The sequence below is a fragment of the Paramormyrops kingsleyae genome, chromosome 6 (genome assembly GCF_048594095.1).
Source record: "Paramormyrops kingsleyae isolate MSU_618 chromosome 6, PKINGS_0.4, whole genome shotgun sequence".
Taxonomy (NCBI): domain Eukaryota; kingdom Metazoa; phylum Chordata; class Actinopteri; order Osteoglossiformes; family Mormyridae; genus Paramormyrops; species Paramormyrops kingsleyae.
In genome coordinates, this window is record NC_132802.1 from 15,814,759 (window position 1) to 15,838,364 (window position 23,606).

Below are 23,606 nucleotides of genomic sequence, written 5' to 3' on the forward strand. Positions count from 1 at the left end.
TGGGTCCGGATGCTGTATTAGTGATCAGAAGGCTGTTCAAATCAAATCAGACACTGGGATTCACCGTTGGTCCCCTAAGCATGGCCCAGAACCCCTAATTGCTCCAGGGTCTGGCAGACCCTGCTTCTCCCAAAAACATTCACTATAAAGACAAAAATATAGGGACACACCTCTCAGTCATTGAATTCAGGTGATTCATTCAGACCCATAGCCACAAGTGTATAAAATCAAGCACCCAGCCATGCAGTCAGGTTTACAAACATTTGTGATTGAATGGGTTGTTCTGAAAACCTCAGTGGATTCAAGCATGCAATAAGTCAGTTTGTGAAATTTCTTCTGTGCTAGATATTCCATGGTCAAGTGGAAGCATTTAGGAAAAACAAAAACTCAGCTATTAAGTGGCAGACCACATAAAGTAACCGAGTGGGGTTGCTGAGTGCTGAGGTGCTGAGTGCATAAAGGTCGCCAACGCCCTGTTGATTCAAAAACTACAGGGTTCCAAACCCTGTGTGCTGGCATCTTCATGGAATGGCTTCCATGGCTGAGCAGTGGCATGCAAGCCTCACATCACCAAGTGCAGTGCCAAGTGTCACACCACTCGTATGCCTCTACTGGACTCTGGAGCAGTGAAAATGTGCTCTGTCTAGAAGTCTGATGGATGAGCCTGGGTTTGGCAGATGTTACCTGCCTGACTGCATTGTTCTAACCGTAAAATTTTGTAGAAGAGGGATAATGGTATGGGAATATTTTTCAGGGTTTGGGCTAGGCCTAAATTCCAGTGAAGTGAACACTTAATGCTGCAGCACACAAAGACATTTTGGACAATGTTATGCTTCCAACTTAGTGGGAACAGTTTAGGGAAAGTCGTTTTCTGTTCCAGAATGACTGTGCCCCAGTGCGCAAAGGTTCATAAAGACATGGTTGGGTGACTTTGGTGTAGAAGTACTTGACCAACCTGCATAGAGCCCTGACCTCAACCCCACTGAACACCTTTGGATTGAGCTAGAATGGAGATTGCGAGCCAACCCTTCACATCCAACATCAGTGTCTGACCTCATGAATGCTCTTCTGGATGGATGGGCAAAAATTCCCACAGATTCACTCCAAAATATATTTGAAAGCCTTCCCAGAACAGTGGCAGCTTTAACAGATTTACAATTGCATGTCATAATTGCTGAAGGTGTAATGGCCAGGTGTCCCAATATTTTTGTCCATATAATGTTTATCACTTTGGATAAAAGCTTCTCCTTAATAAATAAAATATAACATAAAAATGCTAACTGAAACCTCCTAAAATTTGAATACTTCAGTTTGAGGTAAACTTGTTATACAATACAAACATAAAGCAACACACTTCAATATTCATCTTGGTTGTCAGTACCGGGACGAAAGAGAAAAGTCTGTTGTTTATGAGCAGTAGCAGACAGCCACTGCAAGACGTTCTAGTTGCCCAACTTTGCTCAGGTTCTTGACAGCTTCAAGGCCTCCCTAAAGACTAAAAAAACCTTGCTGCACTCGATTCCTATGAAAACCAATCTGTTCTTTACCTTATGCCCACATAAACAAGCATTCACATGACAAGGAAGTCTTGTCGATATCTGACAAGGTATATTTCAATCCCTTGATTTCTCTGGCTGCACTGAATATAAAGCAGCAGACAGCTGTGTTCTTGGAAGATGATGACACACTTGATACTGAATCTGGTTGTGAGCTTTTAGAGGAATCAAATGTTAACCTTTCCTGTATTGGTTCAGTCACAAATAACGTTAGGTCCCAGTGGCTGAAATGAACTAAATCTTTTCAGCTTGAAACTGAAAATAAACACAAATGACACGTTTCGCTAGTTTTGCAGGGCTCTGAGACAGAAAATGCCAACTTTTCCTCAGGATGAAGGGCTCTTTTGCCAGGAAAACTTGCTTTCAGATGTGGGCTGGAGACTCTTCTTGTCATGATCTAGAATATTCAGTTGAAAGTGAACCTTCCAGTTACAAATACTAGTGATCCTGGAAAGCAAGCTTTTTCTTTACAAGATATACTGAATTTTTGCCTAGGAATGTAAAAGAGGATTCCCCTCAGTAATAAAATAAATTACCATTATAAAGCACTATGAAACAGCTTCATATGGTCATTTTCAAAACATCGAAAGGATATGAAATGATGTGTACAGACAATACTTCGCACCGATATGGAAATTTTGGCCAATAATAACAACAGACATTTTTGTCTAATGTCACTGATACCAATAACCGCCTAACAGCTCTACAGATCTATAGTAAAACTGACGCTGGTGATGTTACGTCTTAAGTGAATGTGTGTAGCAGCTACATCATATAACGCAGGCATCGTTGAGACATCAGTGAAGCAACGCTGACTTTGGAGACAACTGCCAGTCAGTAAGTGATGAATGAGCCAACGAAATCTGTCACCCTCCATAACAGGGAATGGATGTTCGTCCAATGTAATCATCTCCTTTATTTTCGCAGATATGCTAAAATAGCTCTGGTGCTGCTAAATTTCAATATTGACTGAAGTCTAAATATGGCAATATCGACCAACACTGTCACATTGGACCAAAAACTGATATATTAAACAATATATCGTGCATCTCTAAATGTCATGAATCACACACTCTTCAGCTCTACAGCTGTAACACACACTCTATTCACCTCAGCCATAAAGGTGAAGGTTATCCGAAGCTGAGCTCCTCACCTGCGATCAGGCAGTATGGGGACCCTCCAGCCCTTGATGTAGCTTAGCTTGTTGTCGGAGAGCTCAAGCTGAAGGGGCAGCTTGGGCACCCACACCGTCAGCTCCAGGGGGGCGCTCAGGTGATCGTAGCTGAACACCACCCTGGCGTTCATCGACCCCCGCGTCTCCTTCCCATTGACGAAAACGTAGTCACAATTCATGGAGACCTGAAAGGGGAGGTACACAGCGGTTACTCTGCTTGACGGTCCTGTGAAGAACAGAATAGAGCAGAAGAGACTAGTGATACTTTATTGATCCCCATAAGGAAATTCCACAAGACATACAGACACCTATGCAGGTGAGAGCAAGCTTGGGGGGGGGGGGGGGGGGGGTCACAGTGCAGGGACAGACAGCTTGCAGCACCTACCTTTGCAGCTGGGGTTTATGGACCTTGCTCTAGGGCCCAATAGCGAAATCAATTTACCAGCCCCGGGCTACCAAAACTGATTTGTCGATGATTTACTGAAAGTTTTATATTATGTCATCTGTTTTCCTCTAACATCATAGTCCTGTATATTACATCCTAAAACTCCTAAATTTAACAAATACAGCGTAGAATATCAGCAAAGTTAAACTGTTATAAAAGGTGACGTGGAACTTATAACCAAGCAATCTTCTTTATGTTCCTCATAGCATAAAGAATGGGTTTATCTGCATGTGTGTACACAATTTTTCTGTCTAATATACATGTTTTAAAAAAACATTTAAAAGTTCTTTCTGGCTAAACATATACAGTACACAACACTAGGTGAATGCTTTGCATTTTGATAAGCTAAAATAATACTTAAATATGCAATGCAGAGAACAAAATGAGAATATGGCATGCTTAACAGCAAATCAGACTAGTTGGCAGTTTGAGACATAAACAAGGTGATACATCTGATGTTTGAGTCTTTATCTACATATATTGTACAATAAAGTATTTGGAAGCCAACGCAATCTAGACCAAAATTCATTCTGAGACTGGTAGCAAAAATTTTTATGAATATAATATAATCAGCAATGTTTTGTTGTGCTATAGCTGTCAGAATCTGAACGCCTAATTCAGCTCAGAAACAAAAATATTTTTTTCACCTCACCGACCAGGCAATTTCCCTCAAATAGCCAGCTCCGTAATGGCCAATGATTTACGGTAATAGATAGGCCAGTTTGCTTGGGATACTATTGATGATTTATCCCAAGGTCTGAGCTGGCTGACGCAGTAATCAGAGAAGCTAATCTCCTGCAAATGGAGGTTTGCCTAAGCGCAATTCCCCATGCTGGCTATTCATCACATTCGCGTAACAAAATACTCCGTCCGCACAGACACTTTGGATACTCGTAAGGCATTGATTGACTGCAACTGCTGTTCTCTTGATATTTTTAGGTTAAATCTAAAAAACAAAACTAAATAAAATAAAAGTATGCACTGAAAGGATGCATAGGACCCTTCATAAGCATTAGGAAAATGTATATTTAAGTTGTTCCCTTCATTGGATGTCTGGGAAACAGCTAAAGCAATAATTGTATTTGTTAAAATGATTAAAACTGACTTTGGAAAATCTGTAACTTGCACAAAAAACATTTGAAATAGAATAGAAGTGATAAGGCAAAAGGTGATATATGCCTGTAAAGTTGGTAAAGATTCTTGTTTTTAAATATCTACAACCATTTGTCAAGTCAAGGAAATGTACAAAAAACATTTTCATACCTGAATGTGTTTACAGGTTATAAATAGCTTCTACTTAATGTTCATGATAATATGTAGGCATCATTTACATAAAAAATAAGCTTGTTCTTTAACAGATACTCAGACTGAGGATAATCACATCAGCAAAAAGAAGGGGAAAAAAAGCAAATATACACGTATTTTGATATAACACGTACTATTTATCCACAAACTGAGACCCTGAAAGGTAACCTTTAAAGTTTATAATGTTTTAGTTTGTATATACAGCATGGGTGCATAATAATCCCAGTTGTATTCCATTCAGAATGCACTGTCTGAGACTTTTTCATCACAACAAAAGCTTTTTCTCCACTCAAACAGAAGCCGGCATCATACCATTATGTACATTTCATTAAGGCTTTGGATGTTTTGAATGTGTGTGTATCCTTGAAACATTACAAAGGACAAGCATGACATGAAAAGCCTGGAGGAGAACACGGGCACTGAATGTACTCTGGTCTCTGCTCATGGTCCTCGGAAGCACTGGATGACTAACACAGCCTTGTGGAAAACTTCAGGAGCACTTTCGAGAATCAGAGTCCCACAACAAAAGACTTCATGAGGTCCCGGATACTGAGTGAAAATGACCACTTGCTTTTGTTCTTGAGTGTAAGATTTAGAACAATTTACAATTAACCCATTTTAAAGAACTTTTCTACATTGAGCTTCTTTATGGGTCAGTAGTATCTTAATTAAAAGAATTCAATGGGAAAAAGATTAAGAATGTGTAGATAGTTGGAACTTCCACAACATTTCATAATGCTGTCTTATATGTTAGTGTAATTATGAGGTCACTAGCTAAAGTAAGCCTCCTGAAAGATTGGCTTTATTTAAAAAAAAAAAAAAAAAAAAAAAAAAAAAAATTAAAATGTAGGAATATAGAACTTCATGTTTGATATCAAACTTAAGCAACATATTTGACATCTGAAACCTATTACTAGCATGGGATGCTATTAAATATTAATTTCATCCATATATGGCAAACCAAAATGCCAGTGCCAAAAACATCATGCGGCTCCAGATTCCTTGTGTGAATGTGTGCGCACTGCCATCCTCGAGGGCTCACTAAGAAAAAGTGTGAGAGTATGGAGGCCACAGTCGCTGAGTACCAACTGTACTGGCTTGGGCATGTTATTAGGGTGCCTGATGAGTGCCTGCAAAAGCAAGTCTTATATGGGCAACTCCATCTGGGCCGACGATCCACAGGGGGACAGGAAAAGCGGCACATAAACTGGCTAAAGACATGACTAAGACAATGTCAAATTGGCTGCTCTCAATTGGAAGTGGTTGCCGTTGATCATTATACTTGGCAGCAGCTCTGTCATGCAGGTACAGAGCAGCTGGAATCAGAGAGGAACAAGATGCCTGCCACCACTAATCCAAAATTTACCTCTTCAGAATGCAATAAAGTTTGCGGTTTAAGGATTGGACTCTACAGCCATCACTAAGGAGGAACGTCATCATCGGATATGATGGACTATCCCAAGCATCCTCGACAGCATTTAATTGACCTGTCAAGTCTTATGTACATCAAAGGATCACCTTGTAGTAAATTCTGATGTTCAACAGCAGAGGTTGAAATTTCAGGTCCAGAAAGTAAAAATCTAGACCAGGGTTCTTCAAATCTGGACCTCGATTCCAAATCCGGGCCTTGTTTTCAATTCTCCCAGGTAATTAGTTTAATAATTACTGATTCTGATTGGTCAGAGGCTTCACACCTGACTGACAGGTAAAGGAAGGCTGGAAAACCAGCAGTGCTCAGACCTCGAGGACCGTGATTTGAATAACCCTGATCTAGATCAAAATTTTGTTTCAGCCAAGCAGTTGAGTATAAAGTCAGAGAATCAGAGAGTAATTAACTGGTTAGCTGAAAGAAAATCTGGGTCTGGATTTTTACTTTCTATACTGGAAATTTCTACCTTGGCTCAACAGCTAACACAGTTAAGAGAAAATATTCTCAGTTCCCAGTGAAGAGGCTGGCAATAATCATAAAATGCACCATTTACGAAATAAAGACCAATTCATACTTTAACACAGATTTGCAGGTAAAATGCCATCCATTAAAAACAAGAGAACCCTTGATCTTAGTGCCTGCTTTTAGGCATCTCATAGATATTTCCATTGGCAATTTGAAGTGCATTTCTTCCTGCCAGTGGTTCCAAAAATCAATGACAGAAAACATAATTCACCACAACAGTACACACAGCTCTCTACCTCAGTGTCTGCCTGCCTTCACAGGGATAATTAATCTCTACTTTATCATTATCAGGCAAGAAAATTCAACAAACAACGCATGAGCTTTTTTATTATTATTTGTATATTAAATTAGTTTTGAGAATGAAACAAGTATTGGATTTCACAAAGTCTGCTGCCTCAGTTTTTATGATGACAATTTGCCTATACCGAATGTTATGAAGAGTGATCAGATGAATTGCAATTAAGTCCCTGTTTGCCATGAAAATTAACTTAATCCCAAAAAACCAATTTCCACTGCATTTCAGCCCTGCCACACAAGGACTTGCTGACATCATTTCAGTGATTCTCTTGTTAACACAGGTGAGATTGTTGACGAGGACAAGGCTGGAGATCATACGGTCATGCTGATTGAGTTAGAATAGCAGACTGGATGTTTAAATAGGAGGGTGGTGCTTGAAATCATTGTTTTTCCTCTGTTAACCATGGTTACCTGCAAGGAAACGCATGCAGTCATCATTGCTTTGCACAAAAAGGGCTTCACAGGCAAGGATATTGCTTCTAGTAAAATTGCACCTAAATCAACCATTTAACGCAGGGGTGGGAAATCTTATCCAGAAAGGGCCGCTGTGTGTGCGGGTTTTCGCTGAAACTCCCTAATTAGAGGACTGATTGGCTGAAGAGTTCTCACGCCTGGGTTTCAACAGCTGACCTAAAGGTTATCCCAAAAAACTGCATATACACTGGCTCTTTATGGATAAGATTGGCCACCCCTGATTTATCAAATCATCAAGAACTTCAAGGAGAAAGGTTCAATTGTAGTGAAAAAGGTTTCAGGGTGCCCAAGAAAGTCCAGCAAGTGCCAGGACTGTCTCCTGAAGTTGATTCAGCTGCGGGATCGGGGCACTACCAGTGCAGAGCTTGCTCAGGAATGGCAGCAGGCAGGTGTGAGTGCATCTGCACGCACAGTGAGGGAAAGAACTTTGGAGGATGGCCTGGTGTCAAGAAGGGCAGCAAAGAAGCCACTTCTCCAAGAAAAACATCAGGGACAGACTGATATTCTGCAAAAGGTGCAGGGATTGAACTGCTGAGGACTGGGGTAAAGTCATTTATTCTGATGAATCCCCTTTCCGATTGTTTGGGGCATCTGGAAAAAAGGTTGTCCGGAGAAGAAAAGGTGAGCGCTACCTTCAGTCCCGTGTCATGCCAACAGTAAAGCACCCTGAGACTATTCATGTGTGGGGTTGCTTCTTAGCCAAGGGAGTGGGCTCACTCACAATTTTGCCTATATCCAGCCAACAGCCTGGTGATGAACAATGCCTTTTCCAGCATGATGGAGCACTGTCCCATAAGGCAAAAGTGAGAACTAAGTGGCTCAGGGAACAAAACATTGACATTTTGGGTCCACGGTCAGGAAACTCTCCAGACCTTAATCCCATCGAGAACTTGTGGTCAATCCTCAAGAGGCGGGTGGACAAACAAAAACCCACAAATTCTGACAAACTCCAAGCATTGCTTATGCAAGAATGGGCTGCCATCAGGCCGGATTTGGCCCAGAAGATGATCTGTGCATCGGACACTGTACATACTGCTAATTTATAATCCATACCTTTATATTTAATTTTCATCTTTATATTTAAAAGTGTGTGTGACTAGCTCTGTTGCTTATCCGTGACCTGAGAACTTAATTTCGCTCCACGGCATGTGCGAACGTGTGGAATGACAATAAAGTTCTTGAATCTTGATAGCATGCCAGGGCACATCTGACAAAAAGATCTACAAACACTGAAGCAGCAGACTTTGTCAAAACCAATACTTGTGTCATTCTCAAAACTTTTGGCCACGATGTATGTCCAATAAGACAAAAGGATGGATTACATAGATGCCTTGTTCAATTTCCTTTGGTGATTCTAAAAAAGACTCTATATGTTACCTTGACAATATCTTCATTGGCAGACTTGCATTCCACATTTGGTGAGATGTCAGTGACGACTCCACTCATTTCTATGGAAACGACTTTCACTGGGATGGCAACTGTCCGGCCAGTCAGTACTGCAGTGTTGATGATCTCAGTGTCCTGGAAGATTCAAAACAGAGCAGGGATTATCATCATCTATGGACAGCGGGAATCATAAGCTGTTAACATCACATTAACAATAATGCTAAAGTCATTATCCCCACCTTCAGTATACATCAAGCCGATGTGAGTCATTGAGGAGAAATGGCATCTACCCCCACACCACACCTCCCCACCATCAATGTTCTACGAGCAAAATGTTCTTCAGTACCACACAAGGCAAAAGATCTCGTTCCGCACCAAAAAGCGGCCAAATTAGCTGCAGCTGTGGATAGTCTCCCTGTTTGAGGGTCATTTGACAGGGGAATAGGACCAACCTAGAGCCACATGCTGGATACTGGGCTGCCAGCTAGGATTTGAGTTTTATTTTTATTATTTATATTTAAACATAGGAGAACCAAAATGAGAATCGCTGAGGGGAGCAAGGAAGACTACATTTCCTAGCTGCCCTTTTGGCTTCCAAACAGCTGCTTTGATTACTGACTATGACATTGAAAAATCAGGCTTTCCACTCCAAGAAAATATACACTGTGCTTACCAAGACTCACAATAAAACATTTCACATGGTCAACAGAAGTCAATCATTAATCAGTTACCACAAGACAATATTTACATGCAATAATTTATTTAGCACAGCATAAACCAATAATTTTCATCTAATCGAGTTATTTTCAGTGGTTCAAATAACTCCATTCAGATATGAGAGAAGTTATGCCCATTGCCCACCCAAACAAATCACATTTATTTAAATATGAACTTGTTTTTGTTTCTATTCAGAGATTTCTATATATTATTGTGGGGAAAAAAACCTGTACTGTACATTTACAGTGACTTGCTGACACTTGACAGACAGGTCTTTGCAAACACTGCAGCTAAAGTTATTAGTCTGAAGATGGGCATTTGTGAACATTTAAAACATTCCCCACTTTTCATAACCTCCTGGAATACAGAAGGAACCTCATTTATTTTTGGTGTCATGTTGCATGAAATATATCAAAGTACAACGCAAAGGGTTTGTCAAAATATGGCTTTGATGCTTTCTTCTGTCAGTCAACTGGAAGAATCCATTGCCTGAGTTTCCGAGACTTCTGTCCTGCATTTTCCTGTAAATGTTCCTTTCTTTCATTTCTGGGACATCGGGGACATCTGTACTTTAAACCACTGATGAATCCCCTTTCCGATTGTTGAAAACTGATGAGCAACATTCGGACGCTTCATAAATGATCACGACAAAATAATTACAGAACTATTGTGAGCAAAACAGACTTACAAATTCAAACATGGATTGTACAAACTTCAAACAACCATGGAAAAAGAGTTTTAGTGCCCTCTGAATGAGATCTGCAGCATTGTTTTAGTTCTAAGCATCTCCCCCAATCAATTTCAATCTCCAAATACTGTAATTTGATTAGTATACTTGACTTTTGGAGTTGCTGCCACTACACATGAGAGGAAACGAGCTTTGACTGCATTCCACAACCAATCTATTCCTACAGTGAAGGGCCGATCGTTTTGTCATTTAGCTGCCTAGATAACACGTATCAAAGCAAAGTCATGCCCAGTGACCCAGATGAAGAGTCACTGAGCATTTTTACTGGTATGGTCAATATATCGGACAAGTTAAACTTACTAATATTAGCCTTAGCAGACTGAAGGCTGAACATAATTCTCATGGCTGTTATATTTTATTATTTGACATATGTACAACATTAGCACAGGCAGCTCTTGACTAATGTAAAGCTAACTGAAGTTCATCTGGACTAAAAGAGAAATACCTGAGACACACAGAATCGCAAAAAAGGTGACATATTCCTGTAAGCACATGTACACTTTATCCCTTTATGTATTTAATATGTATTCTTTAATATGTATTTTTGGTTCATGTGTTTTTGCTATAAGGTGTCTTGAGTGGCATGGTAAGGCAAATCTGACTTGCATGAAATCTGACTTGTTGGTTTGTTGGTTTATAATATGGAGGAACAGACAAACAGCAAAAGCAAAATCTCACAAGCCCCTGCGCCCCCAAGCCTAAGATCAGACCGAATAAGTAACCGCATCATAATGATAGCAGCTATCTCCCCCCGCCAGACAGCAGCGCCCTGACGGGCCAGGGGCCCCCTCGTAAATGACATTATCGGGGACGCTGTCCTGTCAGGCGTGGGATGCTCCACACTATGAAACTTTAGCACGGGTGTAATGTTTTATTTATTAACTGTTAGCGCTTGAGGGAGCAGCAGCGCCAGCATCCTCCCGAGGCGGCTGCTCATTAATAAGCTGTCTTGGAGAAGACTACTGGTCCGAGGTGCTAATTGTGCCCTGACGGTGGCTGCCAGGGGACCTGGCCAGGCCTGACAGACACGAGCGATGGCGTGGACTGATTCAGCCGTGCCCACTCCCCTCCCCCCGCCACACAAGCGGCTCCGCACTGCAAATCCTCCAATAAGACGCAGCAGTCCGGTCACGGCCGTGTCGGACCTGCTTACCGGTGGGTTTCAGATTCGGGGATTCCTACTGCGCCGTCGCCCACACACAATGCATGGCGTTTAAGGTTGCCTTTGTTCTTCTTCAAATGCATAGCATTCTGTGCTCTTTGCTCACATTTCATGACATTTTGAGCCTATGAAATTCTAACGAGGTGCTCATGTAAATTAACTACGATCACAAGGGATGTGTTTCATGTTTGGTTTGCTATTACTGCAATCGCTTTATTAAATTTCCAATATGTCACAAGAGCTCTGGGTAAATATCTTCTCTTTCCCGCAGTACTTATGTTTTGTGGGAAGTTCTGTGGCTTCTCTGGGGAAAGCTCCTGTATTGCCTTCAACATGGAGCTCAAAGATTCATTGTGCTTCCTGAAAAGCACGTTTGGTGTCTGTTCTTGCAAGTTTACCCTCAGTCAGCCAGGCTTCTTCCCACACGGCCTTGAAATGTACCACTAAATGTCATGAATACCAAGTTCCTGGGGCCTCCCTGCCCTTAATAGAGTGCCTTACCTGGATGGCTGCGTACTGAACCGTGCCATTTTCTACTGGAAGGGCCTCATTTGCACACACAGCTGGGCACTGGTGTAACTTCCATAAGGCCGCTTGAATGTTAAAGACCCTGTTCTGAAATCCTGTTCTCTGTATTTCTGATAGATGCTTTTTTTTTTTTTTTTTTAGAAAAAAATCCTATCCTGCTACATAGGTACAGGTGAATTAAGGAGAGACCACTGATCACCTGAAATTTGGGCATTTAAAAAAAGGTCTGATTTATGCAGCCGATTAACGTGTGTTTTAAATACTTTTGCTGAAGAGCCAAAGTAGAGTAATAAAAACAAAATGAGGAACCTTGAAATGGAGGCAGATCTAAAAATGTCTGCAAGACTATCAGTCAGTCAGTCAGCCCACACAGAAAGAACACAAACCAACTACTTATAATAAATGGTGCACCTTGATATTATATAAGGTACAGAAGCGTTCCCGGCTAATATAGGTAGCGTTGCTCCTAGTACCTTTTTAGACTTTTCATGCATTTGGCCAAGTCAGTTTTATGGTTATTACACACATGCACCACGAATTGAGGAGGCAGGCTCTCCTAATGCTAGGATAGAGCATAAGAACAAATAGAACACTGAAGAACCTTTAAGCACCTACCATAGAGAGGGGGACAATGGCCTGAATGTCCTTCTGGACCACAGTCAGCTCCGTCACCACCTTGTCTGAGTCTGGAGGTGGGTTCTGACCACGGTAGTCAATGTTCCAGTTAATTCGACGGGTCACCGACTGGCTGGTGAAGTTTTCCATCTCGAAGTCCAGCTGCATGATCTCAATAGCAGAGGTGACATCGCTGGAGAGGGAGGAAAGTTATTACTAGTTTTAAGTATTTTCATATCATTTAAATCCGCACCCAGTGTGAGTAAAGAGTCTTAAACATCTCTATGAAATCTGAGCCTAAGAGAATGTGGTTTTATGACCTGTTTCCCATTAAATCTTTTAAACCATTAGCCAGAAGCAAAGCTCCTTCCTTTTTCTGTATGCAGAAAATACCCACTATTCAGTTACATAGCAGCTCTTAAGCAATTCAACCCTAAAGATTGTTTTAATTACTATGTCCATTAGAGATACAGTAGCACTGATCCGATACCCACTATCGGCATCGAGCCGATACCGGCAAAAATGTTGGATATTGGGGGGCGGGGGGGTAAGGAACCGATGCAATTTTCCATAAGACACAGATCTTATAGGTTTTCGCTTATACAAAATAAATGTCAACACAATATGAAAACTATGATCAAGTGATTAAGTGTGAAAATGCAAATCCTAGCATCTTCCTAGCATTGTCCCCGTTCGTTTGTTCATTTGTTCAGTCGGTCGGGTCCGTCCATAGCCCAAAAAGATCTTTCTGATTCAGAAGTACATGCAAGTGAGCTAGAAATGGACGACGCTGAAATAGACTTCTGGACACACAATAATCAAGAGAAACTGCGGCCACCAGCTCCTCCTTGAGGTGACCTTGCAAGCAAAGCCGTTCGATGTGCAGGAACGTTTATTGTACGGAAGACAGTAATGAACAAACGCGACACAGCGGACGAAGGAAAGTCTAGGTGAGAAAGGGCTCAAAATCCCAAAGGGTTCATAATTAGTATTCAAAACACGCAGCACGAGAAGAAAATCAGAGTGGAAATTATGGATCCTCATTAAAACAAATGGGAAAAGAAGCTTCCATTTCGGATAAACCTGTCAGCACAAGGCAGGAAAGTAGTTTTATTTAAACAACAAAATAATCGAATTGGGTCATAACTGATATGGAAATCACTTCTGTTTCATGGTTTTTCAGTAACTATTTATATATGGAGTTCTAGAACATTCATCAGATGCAGCCTTCATAAGCAATAATTGCAACCACCAGCCTCCATATGGACGAAGGACCCTTGGCGTAGGCAGAATGACATCGTTAACATGCATGTAAACATTAATACACATTACTGCATAGCTCATGTGGGTTTTATGAATGAATGTGGGACTGTGTTCCAGTTCTCTGTACACCACAGCCAACAAAGTATTTTCCAGGATACAGGAAAACTCTTTTATTTATATATATTATTTACATGAAAAAACACTGGGGGGAGTGATTGTCTCGCTTATAAAGGTTGAGCCATTTACTTGATTGGCTGTCATTTCACATCAGAGATACTGAAGCTGCTCTGCAATATGGTCCCACCATTATGTGAATTATGAAAAGACACTCTGTGCATGAAGACTCTATAATTATGGAATCCCACAGAAATCATTCAAAGCTGACCAGCCACCACTATACGCACATATATACAAACAACACATTTATCTCAATTAAAATGAACAGCAGCAGAATCCCAAACAGTAACTGCTCCTACTTGACTGCATGTGAAACAGTCATGTGTCAGCTCAGTTTATGTAAGAAGGTCTGGTGCCCTTGACAGTAATGAAATCAGCCGACCAATATCCTGCATCGGGAAAGAGCTCAAACTTTTATTCTGGATGTAAATATTATAACTAGGATGTTAATTTTTATTTTACGGGCATTTTCACCTGTCCTCCAAATTAAACTGCCACGATTTTAGTATTCTTTAAATTAATTGGTATAATATATCAAATAAATACATTTTCATTGCACTGTCATTATACATCTTGACCACAGTGCATTTCTTAGATTGGACCGGTATGTGTGTTATATCGCCATATGACAGATGGGTAGTTTCCAAAATGAGAGCTGTATCATTTTTAAATGTGCCCTTACAAAGAATTCACATTAAATGTTACTGCAATTTGAATAATAAAGTAGAAATGACTTCCCGTTCAGGGCATTTTGCTCACTTTTTACTGTTACAGGTCTAAGCAGAAAAGTGGACTCATTAATATTTAGAGGAACATACTTGACTAACATTACATAGAGACCTCAAAAAACTGCTAAATGAGAACAACAGAGGTAAGAGAGTTATGGTTAGTGAGTTTACATGTGCATCCTGCGTAAAATCTGTGTGTCATCAACACTTGTTAACTTACTGCAAGCATTTCAGTCCCATGACATTTTATTCAGGATGTATTCATGTAAATATGCCAAATGAGAGACATACTATTCAGCAAAGGCGCCACAGATGAAGATTGTTGATGTTTTATTCAGTTAATGCGACTGTCTGCTTCTATATAAGGTTTCACAATCAGGGTAAACAGTCGAGTCGAATCAGTGCTGTTTGCAGAGAGATGAGGAAAAAGGTTATGGTGGGAAATTTGTATTTCTGCTTCTAATTAGCATGCAGAATACCTGATGGACTCCCCAACCTAGAGAAACCAGGGGCTAAATCAGGGGCACAGGACAGGTTTTTGAAGTGAGTCTCAACTCTTAAGCTTATCCAGTCATATTTAATGAGGCATTCGGCGTGATTTAACATACTAAACATTGTGACTGAAAGTGGCCGACATAATAATTATAATAATAGATACTTTTATTGATCCCCATGGGGAAATTGTCTTTACGCCTCCCTCAACTTGCTCTTTTGTAGAGTGAGCTGTCCGTGAAGGACAGCCATCTGTAGCGGCGCCCAGGGAGCTGGGGGTTAGGGGCCTTGCTCAAGGACCTGCAGACGTGCCGAGGCTGGGTTTGAACTGGCAACCTTCTGATTACAGGCACACAGGCTTAGCCCACTGAGCCACAATATTGTCTGGTAGGGAACTGCCAATCACCCAGAAATGCCCTATTACACAATAGCATAAACAACAGATTTCTCTACAATTTGTTAAAAGTTTTATGCTATATACTACGTGATGACATGTTCATAGATTTGTAGCTTTATTCTAACAGACATAATTTAACATTAGGTGAAACTTGGATAAAGTTGTTTTCTTTGTTGCAGTAACAAAGTAAGGTTGCCAACTTTGGTCAGCTGGGTGTAGACATTTTCCATCCGAGACAAGATTGCACACTCATGCACACACATTTACATGTATGTAAGTTTTATTAACTTGTAAATAGTTTCTAGAGTTTGTAAATAACACCAACGGTTTTGATGTAGCTAATTTTATGTTTGTAATGGAATATGCAGAGTGAGTGTGAGAGTTTCAAATCGCTTTGGTCTGTGTGACCAAAACTGCATCCGGCGCAATGTAAGGCAGCTCAGTTCTCAGCTTGTTCAGGACCCAAACCCACAACAGCAGAATACAAACAGAATGCACAATGTGGCAAGTAGATGTTTTTGAATAAAACGTTGTAGAAAGTGACATCAGTCCATCATGAAATCGGTAGGTCATGGTTGAAGTGAAAAATTCACTTCATGTATAGGTTAATAGTAATGCCCACATCTGGCTACAAACGAGATTAAAGGGAGACAGTGGGAACGCATGTGTGTATGCATGAGGAGGCGCGGGGAGTTTGTGATGGTTGACACAGCTTGATGAGTTCAAACAACACGGTATCCAACTCTGTTTAGGGATGCTACCTATCAAACTTTTGTTATTTTTTTCCCCTCAATAGTGGTGAGGGGTGGATTAGGGTCCCTATATAACTGGGGGGGACGTGCCCCCCTGTTCCCCCCACCATCTGCGCCCCTGGGCTAAATATTAATTTTTAGTTTTATGACAAATGCTGCTTTTTCGTGGAGGGTGCAATCCTATCAGTGTGATTTCAGTGTGATCTCCATGAAGATGTGCAGCAAAGAGGGCGCCAAACACCGCTCCTGCAGACAGCCCTAAAGTGCTGCACATTACCCGAGTTGCACATCCTTGTTCTTGCTGACGTCCACTGTTCCGGTGGAGTGCTTGGCCCCGGACTGCACCTCACACTTCACCGTCCACTGGGGGCTTTGGGATCTCGTAGTGATGAGATTGACCCCTTTCTTGGCTTTCACCCTAGGGGGTAAAGAAAAGATACACACATTAGGGGTGTAACAATTCTTCAAATCCAGAGTGTGGTACAGACCTTGGCTTTATTTTTTTTTGGGGGGGGGCTGTGAATAAAAAAAATGGGGGAAAATTTCAGGGCTGCATTAACCAGCAACACTTTGGTACAAAAAATAGAAGAACACTAGAGAACACGTTAAATGAAATTAACATAAAATTACATTAAAAAATGAAATACTACACTCCACTGGATAAGAAAATGTTCCCACACCGCTGACTGAATGTGCCTGGGGGATCTGCAGTCACAGGGTTGTTATCCATCTTGAGCCAATGAAAGTAACGTAGCTTTTACCGCAGGCATGATCACTCTATCACGATTGGACCAGAATAATCACATGACATATGGATTTGGTAATAAAATAGGTGTAACGTGAAAAATGTACATTATATATAGTTTGCCCAAATATTAAACAGAATAATGTGGCAGTAAGTTGAGATTGGTGGGGATGGGGGTGGATATCGCAGTTCCGTCTTCCAGAGAGAATGTTTGTATTGTGGTTTCAAGCTTAATTTCCGAACTTTTACACCACTAATAAACATAATAAGTTGAGCATCAGCTCTCAACAAATGTAATAAATCTGTTTCACAAATCTTTATTTGGGTCAATGTTTCCTTCTCATACAATTTAGGACACCTTATAAGCCAAAAATAGGTACTAAACACACTACAAGAAAAAAAGTTCAAATTTGCTTATAGAGCTAATGTCTTTGCATCAATAAACTCTATGCATCCGACACATTTTTTGCGTAAATCCAGATTTATAGGCCAGTTTTACGCAAGTCCAGAGCTGCCTGTATATAATAATTACGGCTCTTCATTTACATATTACCTTTAAATTATAGAACACTCACTGTCATAGTTATATATTGAGTAAGGTCATTTTCTGTGTCCATGTAAAGTACAACCACACAGCAAATTAGCTATTTCACACTATTTCACATCCTTTAATTATTTATGCCCCGGAAACACTGGATATACACTAAGTGGTCCTAGTACAAAAGATATAGTCCACTAATTGCGATTAATTTTTCTCCACACATTGTGGGGGTATTTCCCCAGTGTGTACCAGTCTGTACCACCTCCACAAAGCTAATTAATAACTGCAAATAATCAACTAAAATTACACATCTCTCGGTTATACGGAGTAAAGTTTTTATTCGTTTTTTTTTTTTTTTAAACCTTACAGTGTACCACTATTTATTCATTCCGAAAATGCTTTTCCTGAAATAACAGACATGTTCACCCAAGAACGCATGTTTCCCAATATGAAGGATAAGCTGCATTACATTACGGTTAACCACTTGACCCAATTTCCTATTCATAGATAAGTGTGTACTGCAGCAGCATTCCAGTGCATTCCGTGGAAGCAAATTGCTGCAAGTATCCTTTTGAAAATGTGTAAATTGCATTAGTTACCTGAGGCTAACATTCTTTGCCCTCGGATCACTAAGTGTAGCGAAAACATTAATCCTTGTCCTCTCCCAATACCGGACGTGTTTGCTTGCATCTGTCAGCGAATGAATATGATATAAAGAATTCCTTGCATCCACAAACCAGGACAGAGAAGTGTTTTAAACAGGCCAGAGAAGAAATTGCACCTACTACTGGATGTTTATATCATACTACACTGTCAAATGTAGAACCACCCCCCCCCCCCCCCCGGGACACAAAGAACATAATGTGAGGTACGCAGCACTAAACTATCTAGTGTACATCTAGCTTTAAAAAACTGCTGTTATTGCTACCATTAGTCATGAAAATGCTCACAGAGTTGATCACATTTGCAATGCACTGAAAACCCTTCAAAAGCTTTGAACTGCTGCTCTTAATAGCACTTACCTGATAAAACTGCGACTCCTCTTTGAAGTCTGAGCCACGGCAAACAGAAAGGCCTGGCGAAGTGAACACCCGTCATGCGCTTTCATATCAAGGACATCGCCAACAGATTATGAGCCACTCCCCGCTTGGACGTTAAAAAGGGTGCAACTTACAACATATCTTCGTAACTGGCATCGTCCTAAAGAGAGAAGATGCTTTGCTAGTTTGGGCCCTTAGATGAAAGTGATCAGTCTGAAAACGGTGCAGTGAGCTTTAGATAGGGGTCCTGCCAAACAGGCAGCTTAAATCTGTAAGCTTTGGCATGTTCAAAGAATCTGAGAAGGAGCATCCTTAACAGATAAAGACCTCGATTGAAGGCGACAAGTTGTTGTTTTGATTTACATTTAGTCACTTCACATAACTGACACTTTTATCTAAAGCCAAGCAGCTTACAGTTTTCACACATTTAAACATATGCATACTGTATACTTATTCAAGAAATTCAGCTGAAGAAATTCATGGCCAGTTTTGCTGCAAATCCAAGAGTATCTGAATCACATCAGGGATTTTCAATCTTTCTTAAACCAAATCAAATTAAAATAATCTCGAAACACTAACGTGTGAGAACATAAATTGCTAAGAACTAAGGACCAGGGGTGGGTGTGTTTAGTCAATGTCATTACTTGACATCAATGTCATTACTTGGTCATCTTCAAAGAATGAAGGAATAAAAGGTTTCTCTGTGCTAGACAAAAACATCCTCGGGATGTGTGAGGAAAGCATTTCTGCTCAGAACTCTGAAAGGTGTAAGAACCTTACATTTCTTTGAAGGCTTTGAAGGTTCTCAGAGACAAGCTGGCATTGTCTATCCTGCACTAAATGTGTCTGACTTTATATTGGAATTAATATTAAGTTTGTAGAAAGATATTTTAAAATAATTATTATTAAGCTGAGACAGACTTATGTCTGAAAGAAGGTGCAAATGAAAGACAACAATAATACTAATACTAATAATAATAGTAGTAGTAATAATAATATGGTCTAATATCTAAGCTGATTTAATCGGCACTTTTTCAGCAAAGCATTGCATTTAGACTGAGGTGACTGGCTGTCTGTAATGCTTTTTTCTTTCAGATTGTGATCCATGTGAAAATGTACCAGGGAGAATAACACAGAAGAGTATGAAACGTGAAACTGAGATCATTAACAACGAGATCTCAAAAGCACTAGGTAACAACATCTCTTGAAATTCTCAGCTTTCCGAACGGACCTTTCATCATAAAACATGACATTATTAACGATATTAAATGACCAAATAGAATGATGTAATCCCGTCGAGGGACTTGTTACTGTAACGTATCACATTCAGGATGTGCCAGAGATGTGTGCTGTCCTCAGGTAGACTGTAAGAGCTGGGGGGACTTGTCATGCTCTAATGGGGTGTGGGGGAGGTGCTGTGGTGTGGAGAGCCACTTCAAACCCAGGGTCAAATTACACTTGGCCACGCCACAGAGATTTGAGATGGAATTTAACATCACTGTTGTGGGAAATAAACTATGTTGAAAAAGTACAGTCATTATTCCGACACTAGCAAACCTAAAAGTATAAAAGCAGGCTGAAAATGAGTAAGAAAGTAGAAATGAAAATACCAGCACCTGTCTCAGGGGGATTGGCTGCAGTCCCTATCAAATGCCTAAATTCTTCCAGAAATGCTTTTTACACCTGTCTGGAGATGAGATCTGCATTAGTTATGCTACAGGGGCACTTCACAATGACTGTCCTGCAGATTGTGAGTGTGGGCCTGTGCATACTGGCCTTTATTTACCATCATTTATTCAGCAGACACTTTTGTCCAAGGTGAGGTACAAGCAAGGCAGATAGTACATTACAGTTTATATCTACATTTTATTTATTTAGAAAACCCTTTAATGTGAAGCAATCTTTTTTAGGAAGGAGGGACAGTCCCTGGAGCAACTGGGTGTTAAGGGCCAACGATGACATCACTCTGCCGACCCTGGGATTTGAACTGGCGACCTTCCAGTATCAGGTACAGCATCGTATCCCGCTTAGCCACACAGAGCCCCCAAGCACATTACAAACATACACATATGTCTTTGGAAGCGGAACACGCCTGTAGGGTTCCAATCAGGTCAGGGCCCCATCTCTGCATGTCAGAACCAGTCCCTCTGGCGTATGCTGACTGTCCGTAAGGACAGAGTAAGCTGATCTATCAGGGACAAAACACGGACATCTCTGTGACAGACTAGCGTCATGCATTGGGCATGCACTCTCATATATCGTGGGCTTTAGGGCAGAAGCCTGACCTAAATTGGATGAGCAGTTTTTAAAAATAGATGGACACAAAGCATATGCATTATTTAAAGCGCTTTTCATGTCGTATAATCAGTCATTAAGTAGTTACTGAGAAAGACTGAAACGTGATCATGCACGTGATTGACCTTACGAAGCAATTAAACATTTCAAGCAGCACTGAAAGCACAGCCCTCTATAATCCATCAGTCAAACGTTACAATTAATTCACCAAACACTTTCATATTCTGAGTATCAGCACTAAAGCCAAAAGACTTCACCTTAAAGTAGGGATGCACCGAATGTTCGGCAACCGAAATTACCGAATAAGTAAAAAGGCAGAATAAATTTTGCCGAACAATGACGTTTTTAATGACGCGATCAAATAGTAACCCGCGTAGAGTGAGAGGCGCGCGCTTTATGCAGCAAACATGTCAGCAGTGTGGAAGCACTTTAAAGTGTCAGAGAAAGAGGCAAAAACGGCCGTTTGCAGACACTGTTCTGCTGAATTGTCCAGAGGGGGTGCATCTGCAAAAACGTATAGCACTTCAAGTTTAATTTATCACTTAAAATCAAGACACCCCGAACATCATGCAGAGTACGAGAAAGATATTTTTTTATTTTACTAATTTATTTATTTTAAGTTATATTGTGCTTTGTTTGTATAATATCTGCTGGAATGTAAAAAAAAAAATGTTCAGTGTTAAATAAATATTTTGAAATTGTATTTTTGTTATTTGATTTATTTCTCTGAAAAGCAACACAAAATAGTAAAAAGCAAATTTTTACTATTTAATTATTGTAATGGTGAAAAAATTGGCAAAATAAAAGGAAAAAAATGCGAAACACCGCGTCCGGTATTCGGCCTTCGGCCTTCGGCCAAGCATTTCATTATTATTCGGCTTCGGCCAAGAATTTCATTTCGGTGCATCCCTACCTTAAAGCTAAATGTATCAAAGTCAACCTTACTGTCACTGTGCAGATGCAGAACAAAATGAGGTAGCAGGCTCTTATAGTGCAAGCATCAAGCTGTGAACCACCCAGTCTCACTGAGATTGCACAGGTGGTGAACCAGCTGGGAGTAGGGAAGGCCGCAGGGATCTATGGTATCCGGTGTGAACTTCTCCAGGCTGGTGGTAAGGCTGTCCTTCCGGCATTGCAGGCAATCTTTGCTTCCATTTGGGAGATGGGCGTCTTTTCAACTGACTGGAAAATGGGACTTGTTATCCCTTGTTATCTGCAAAGGGAAGAGTGATCGCCGGGATTGCGGCAACTACAGGGGGATAACGCTGCTCTCAGTGCTGGGTAAGGTCCTTGCTAAGGTTATCCTCAACAGGATCTGTGATAACTTGCTCACCCACCAGTGACCGGAGCAGTCTGGCTTTACGCTTAAGAAGTCTACCATCGACCGCATCCTGGCAGTAAGGGTTCTCGTTGAGCGCAAATGCGTATATTGGCAGAGCCTTTGCCGATTTCCATAAAGCGTTTGACTCAGTTGATTGAGCTGCCCTGTGGGACATCCTGACACTTCGTGGGATCCTCCTGAAGTTGCTAGACGTCATGGATGGCCTGTACACTGCTACTGTGAGTGCTGTGCAGAGCACAGGCGAACCTCTGTGTTCTTCCCAGTTGATTCTGGGGTTTGTCAAGGGTGTGATCTTGCTCCTACTTTGTTCAATGCTTGCATGGACTGTTGGGCAGGATTGTCGGGTCCAGCGGCTGTGGGGCAGCTGTTGGTGAAGAAAGACTCACTGATCGGACTTTGCCGATGATGCAGTGATCTTCAATGGAGGTTCTGATTGGGAGATTGAGCAAGGAGTCCGAGTGTCTGGGCTGGTGAGTATCCTGGACAAAAACCAAGACCAAGGCCTTTAATGGCCTCTTCGGCACAGCCATCCGCAGTGTGTCTGTCTGCAGAGAGAATTTCGACCCCGTCGAGAAGTTCACTTACCTTGGCAGTGACATCCATGTCTCTGGTTACTCTTCCTATGAAGTCAATAGACAGATTGGGAGTGCATGGGGGGGCATGAGGTCACTGGAAAGGGGTGTGTGGCACTCCGGATATCTTTGTAAGTCCTGGGGCTCCCTGGTTTGCTGTATGGCTGTGAGACATGGATGCTATCCAATGACCTGAGATGAAGACTGGACTCCTTTGGCGCTGTGTCTCTTCAGAGAATCATTGGGAGCCACTGGTTTGACTTTGTGTTAAGAAATGCTGAATGAGGCACATTACCTGCATGGCGAGATTCAGCTTGCAAGATCCTCATTGCTGAGGACCTGAGTAGCTGGTCCAGGCCAAGGGGGTGCCTATGTAACACCTGGATGTGGCAGATAAATAGCTATTTCCAGAGGGCTGGGACTGGACCACGAGTCAGCCTGGGGGGTTGCCAACCGGGATTCCCAAGGTGTTTTGTTGTGTGGGGGGTGGGTTTTGTTGTGTGGGGGGTGGGTTTTGTTGTGTCTCAGCACAGTGGGTCCAAGATATCAATTCCTTTTCCTTTAGAAAGACACCCAAGGCACCATCATCAGAAATATATCAAGCACAAGACGAGGTCTTCTGCCTCAAAGTGATTTTCATAGAAGAAACAAACCGAATGCTTAATTATTTCTCAACTACAGTAACTGACAGCCTCCTTTAAGACGGGTCCTGACTCCTACATCCAGAAGCAATTATGCGATGCGGGGAGGGTGTGCGGAGCTCACAGCCTACAAATTACCATCTTGTCATTAAGTGGACATTATGTGCACCTCACCTTAGCATCTGGTGGCGACAGTGCCGCTATAACAGCCACCTGCTTAGTGACTCACCCCCTGCAAAACAATTACTCCAAGCCGCTTT

General features: G+C 41.3%; 1 protein-coding gene across 1 annotated transcript in view; it reads right to left on the reverse strand.

The window, feature by feature from the left end:
* The window catches only part of tmem132e (transmembrane protein 132E), a 178,554-nt gene that overhangs the window by 11,729 nt on the left and 143,219 nt on the right, over nucleotides 1-23,606 (reverse strand). Inside the window, exons 3-6 of the mRNA XM_023833143.2 lie at nucleotides 16,448-16,588; nucleotides 12,362-12,554; nucleotides 8,583-8,726; nucleotides 2,710-2,915 (exon numbers count right to left, since the gene is read on the reverse strand). Of these exons, the coding sequence (XP_023688911.2) occupies nucleotides 2,710-2,915; nucleotides 8,583-8,726; nucleotides 12,362-12,554; nucleotides 16,448-16,588 (684 nt within the window). The remainder of the gene's footprint in view (nucleotides 1-2,709; nucleotides 2,916-8,582; nucleotides 8,727-12,361; nucleotides 12,555-16,447; nucleotides 16,589-23,606) is intronic.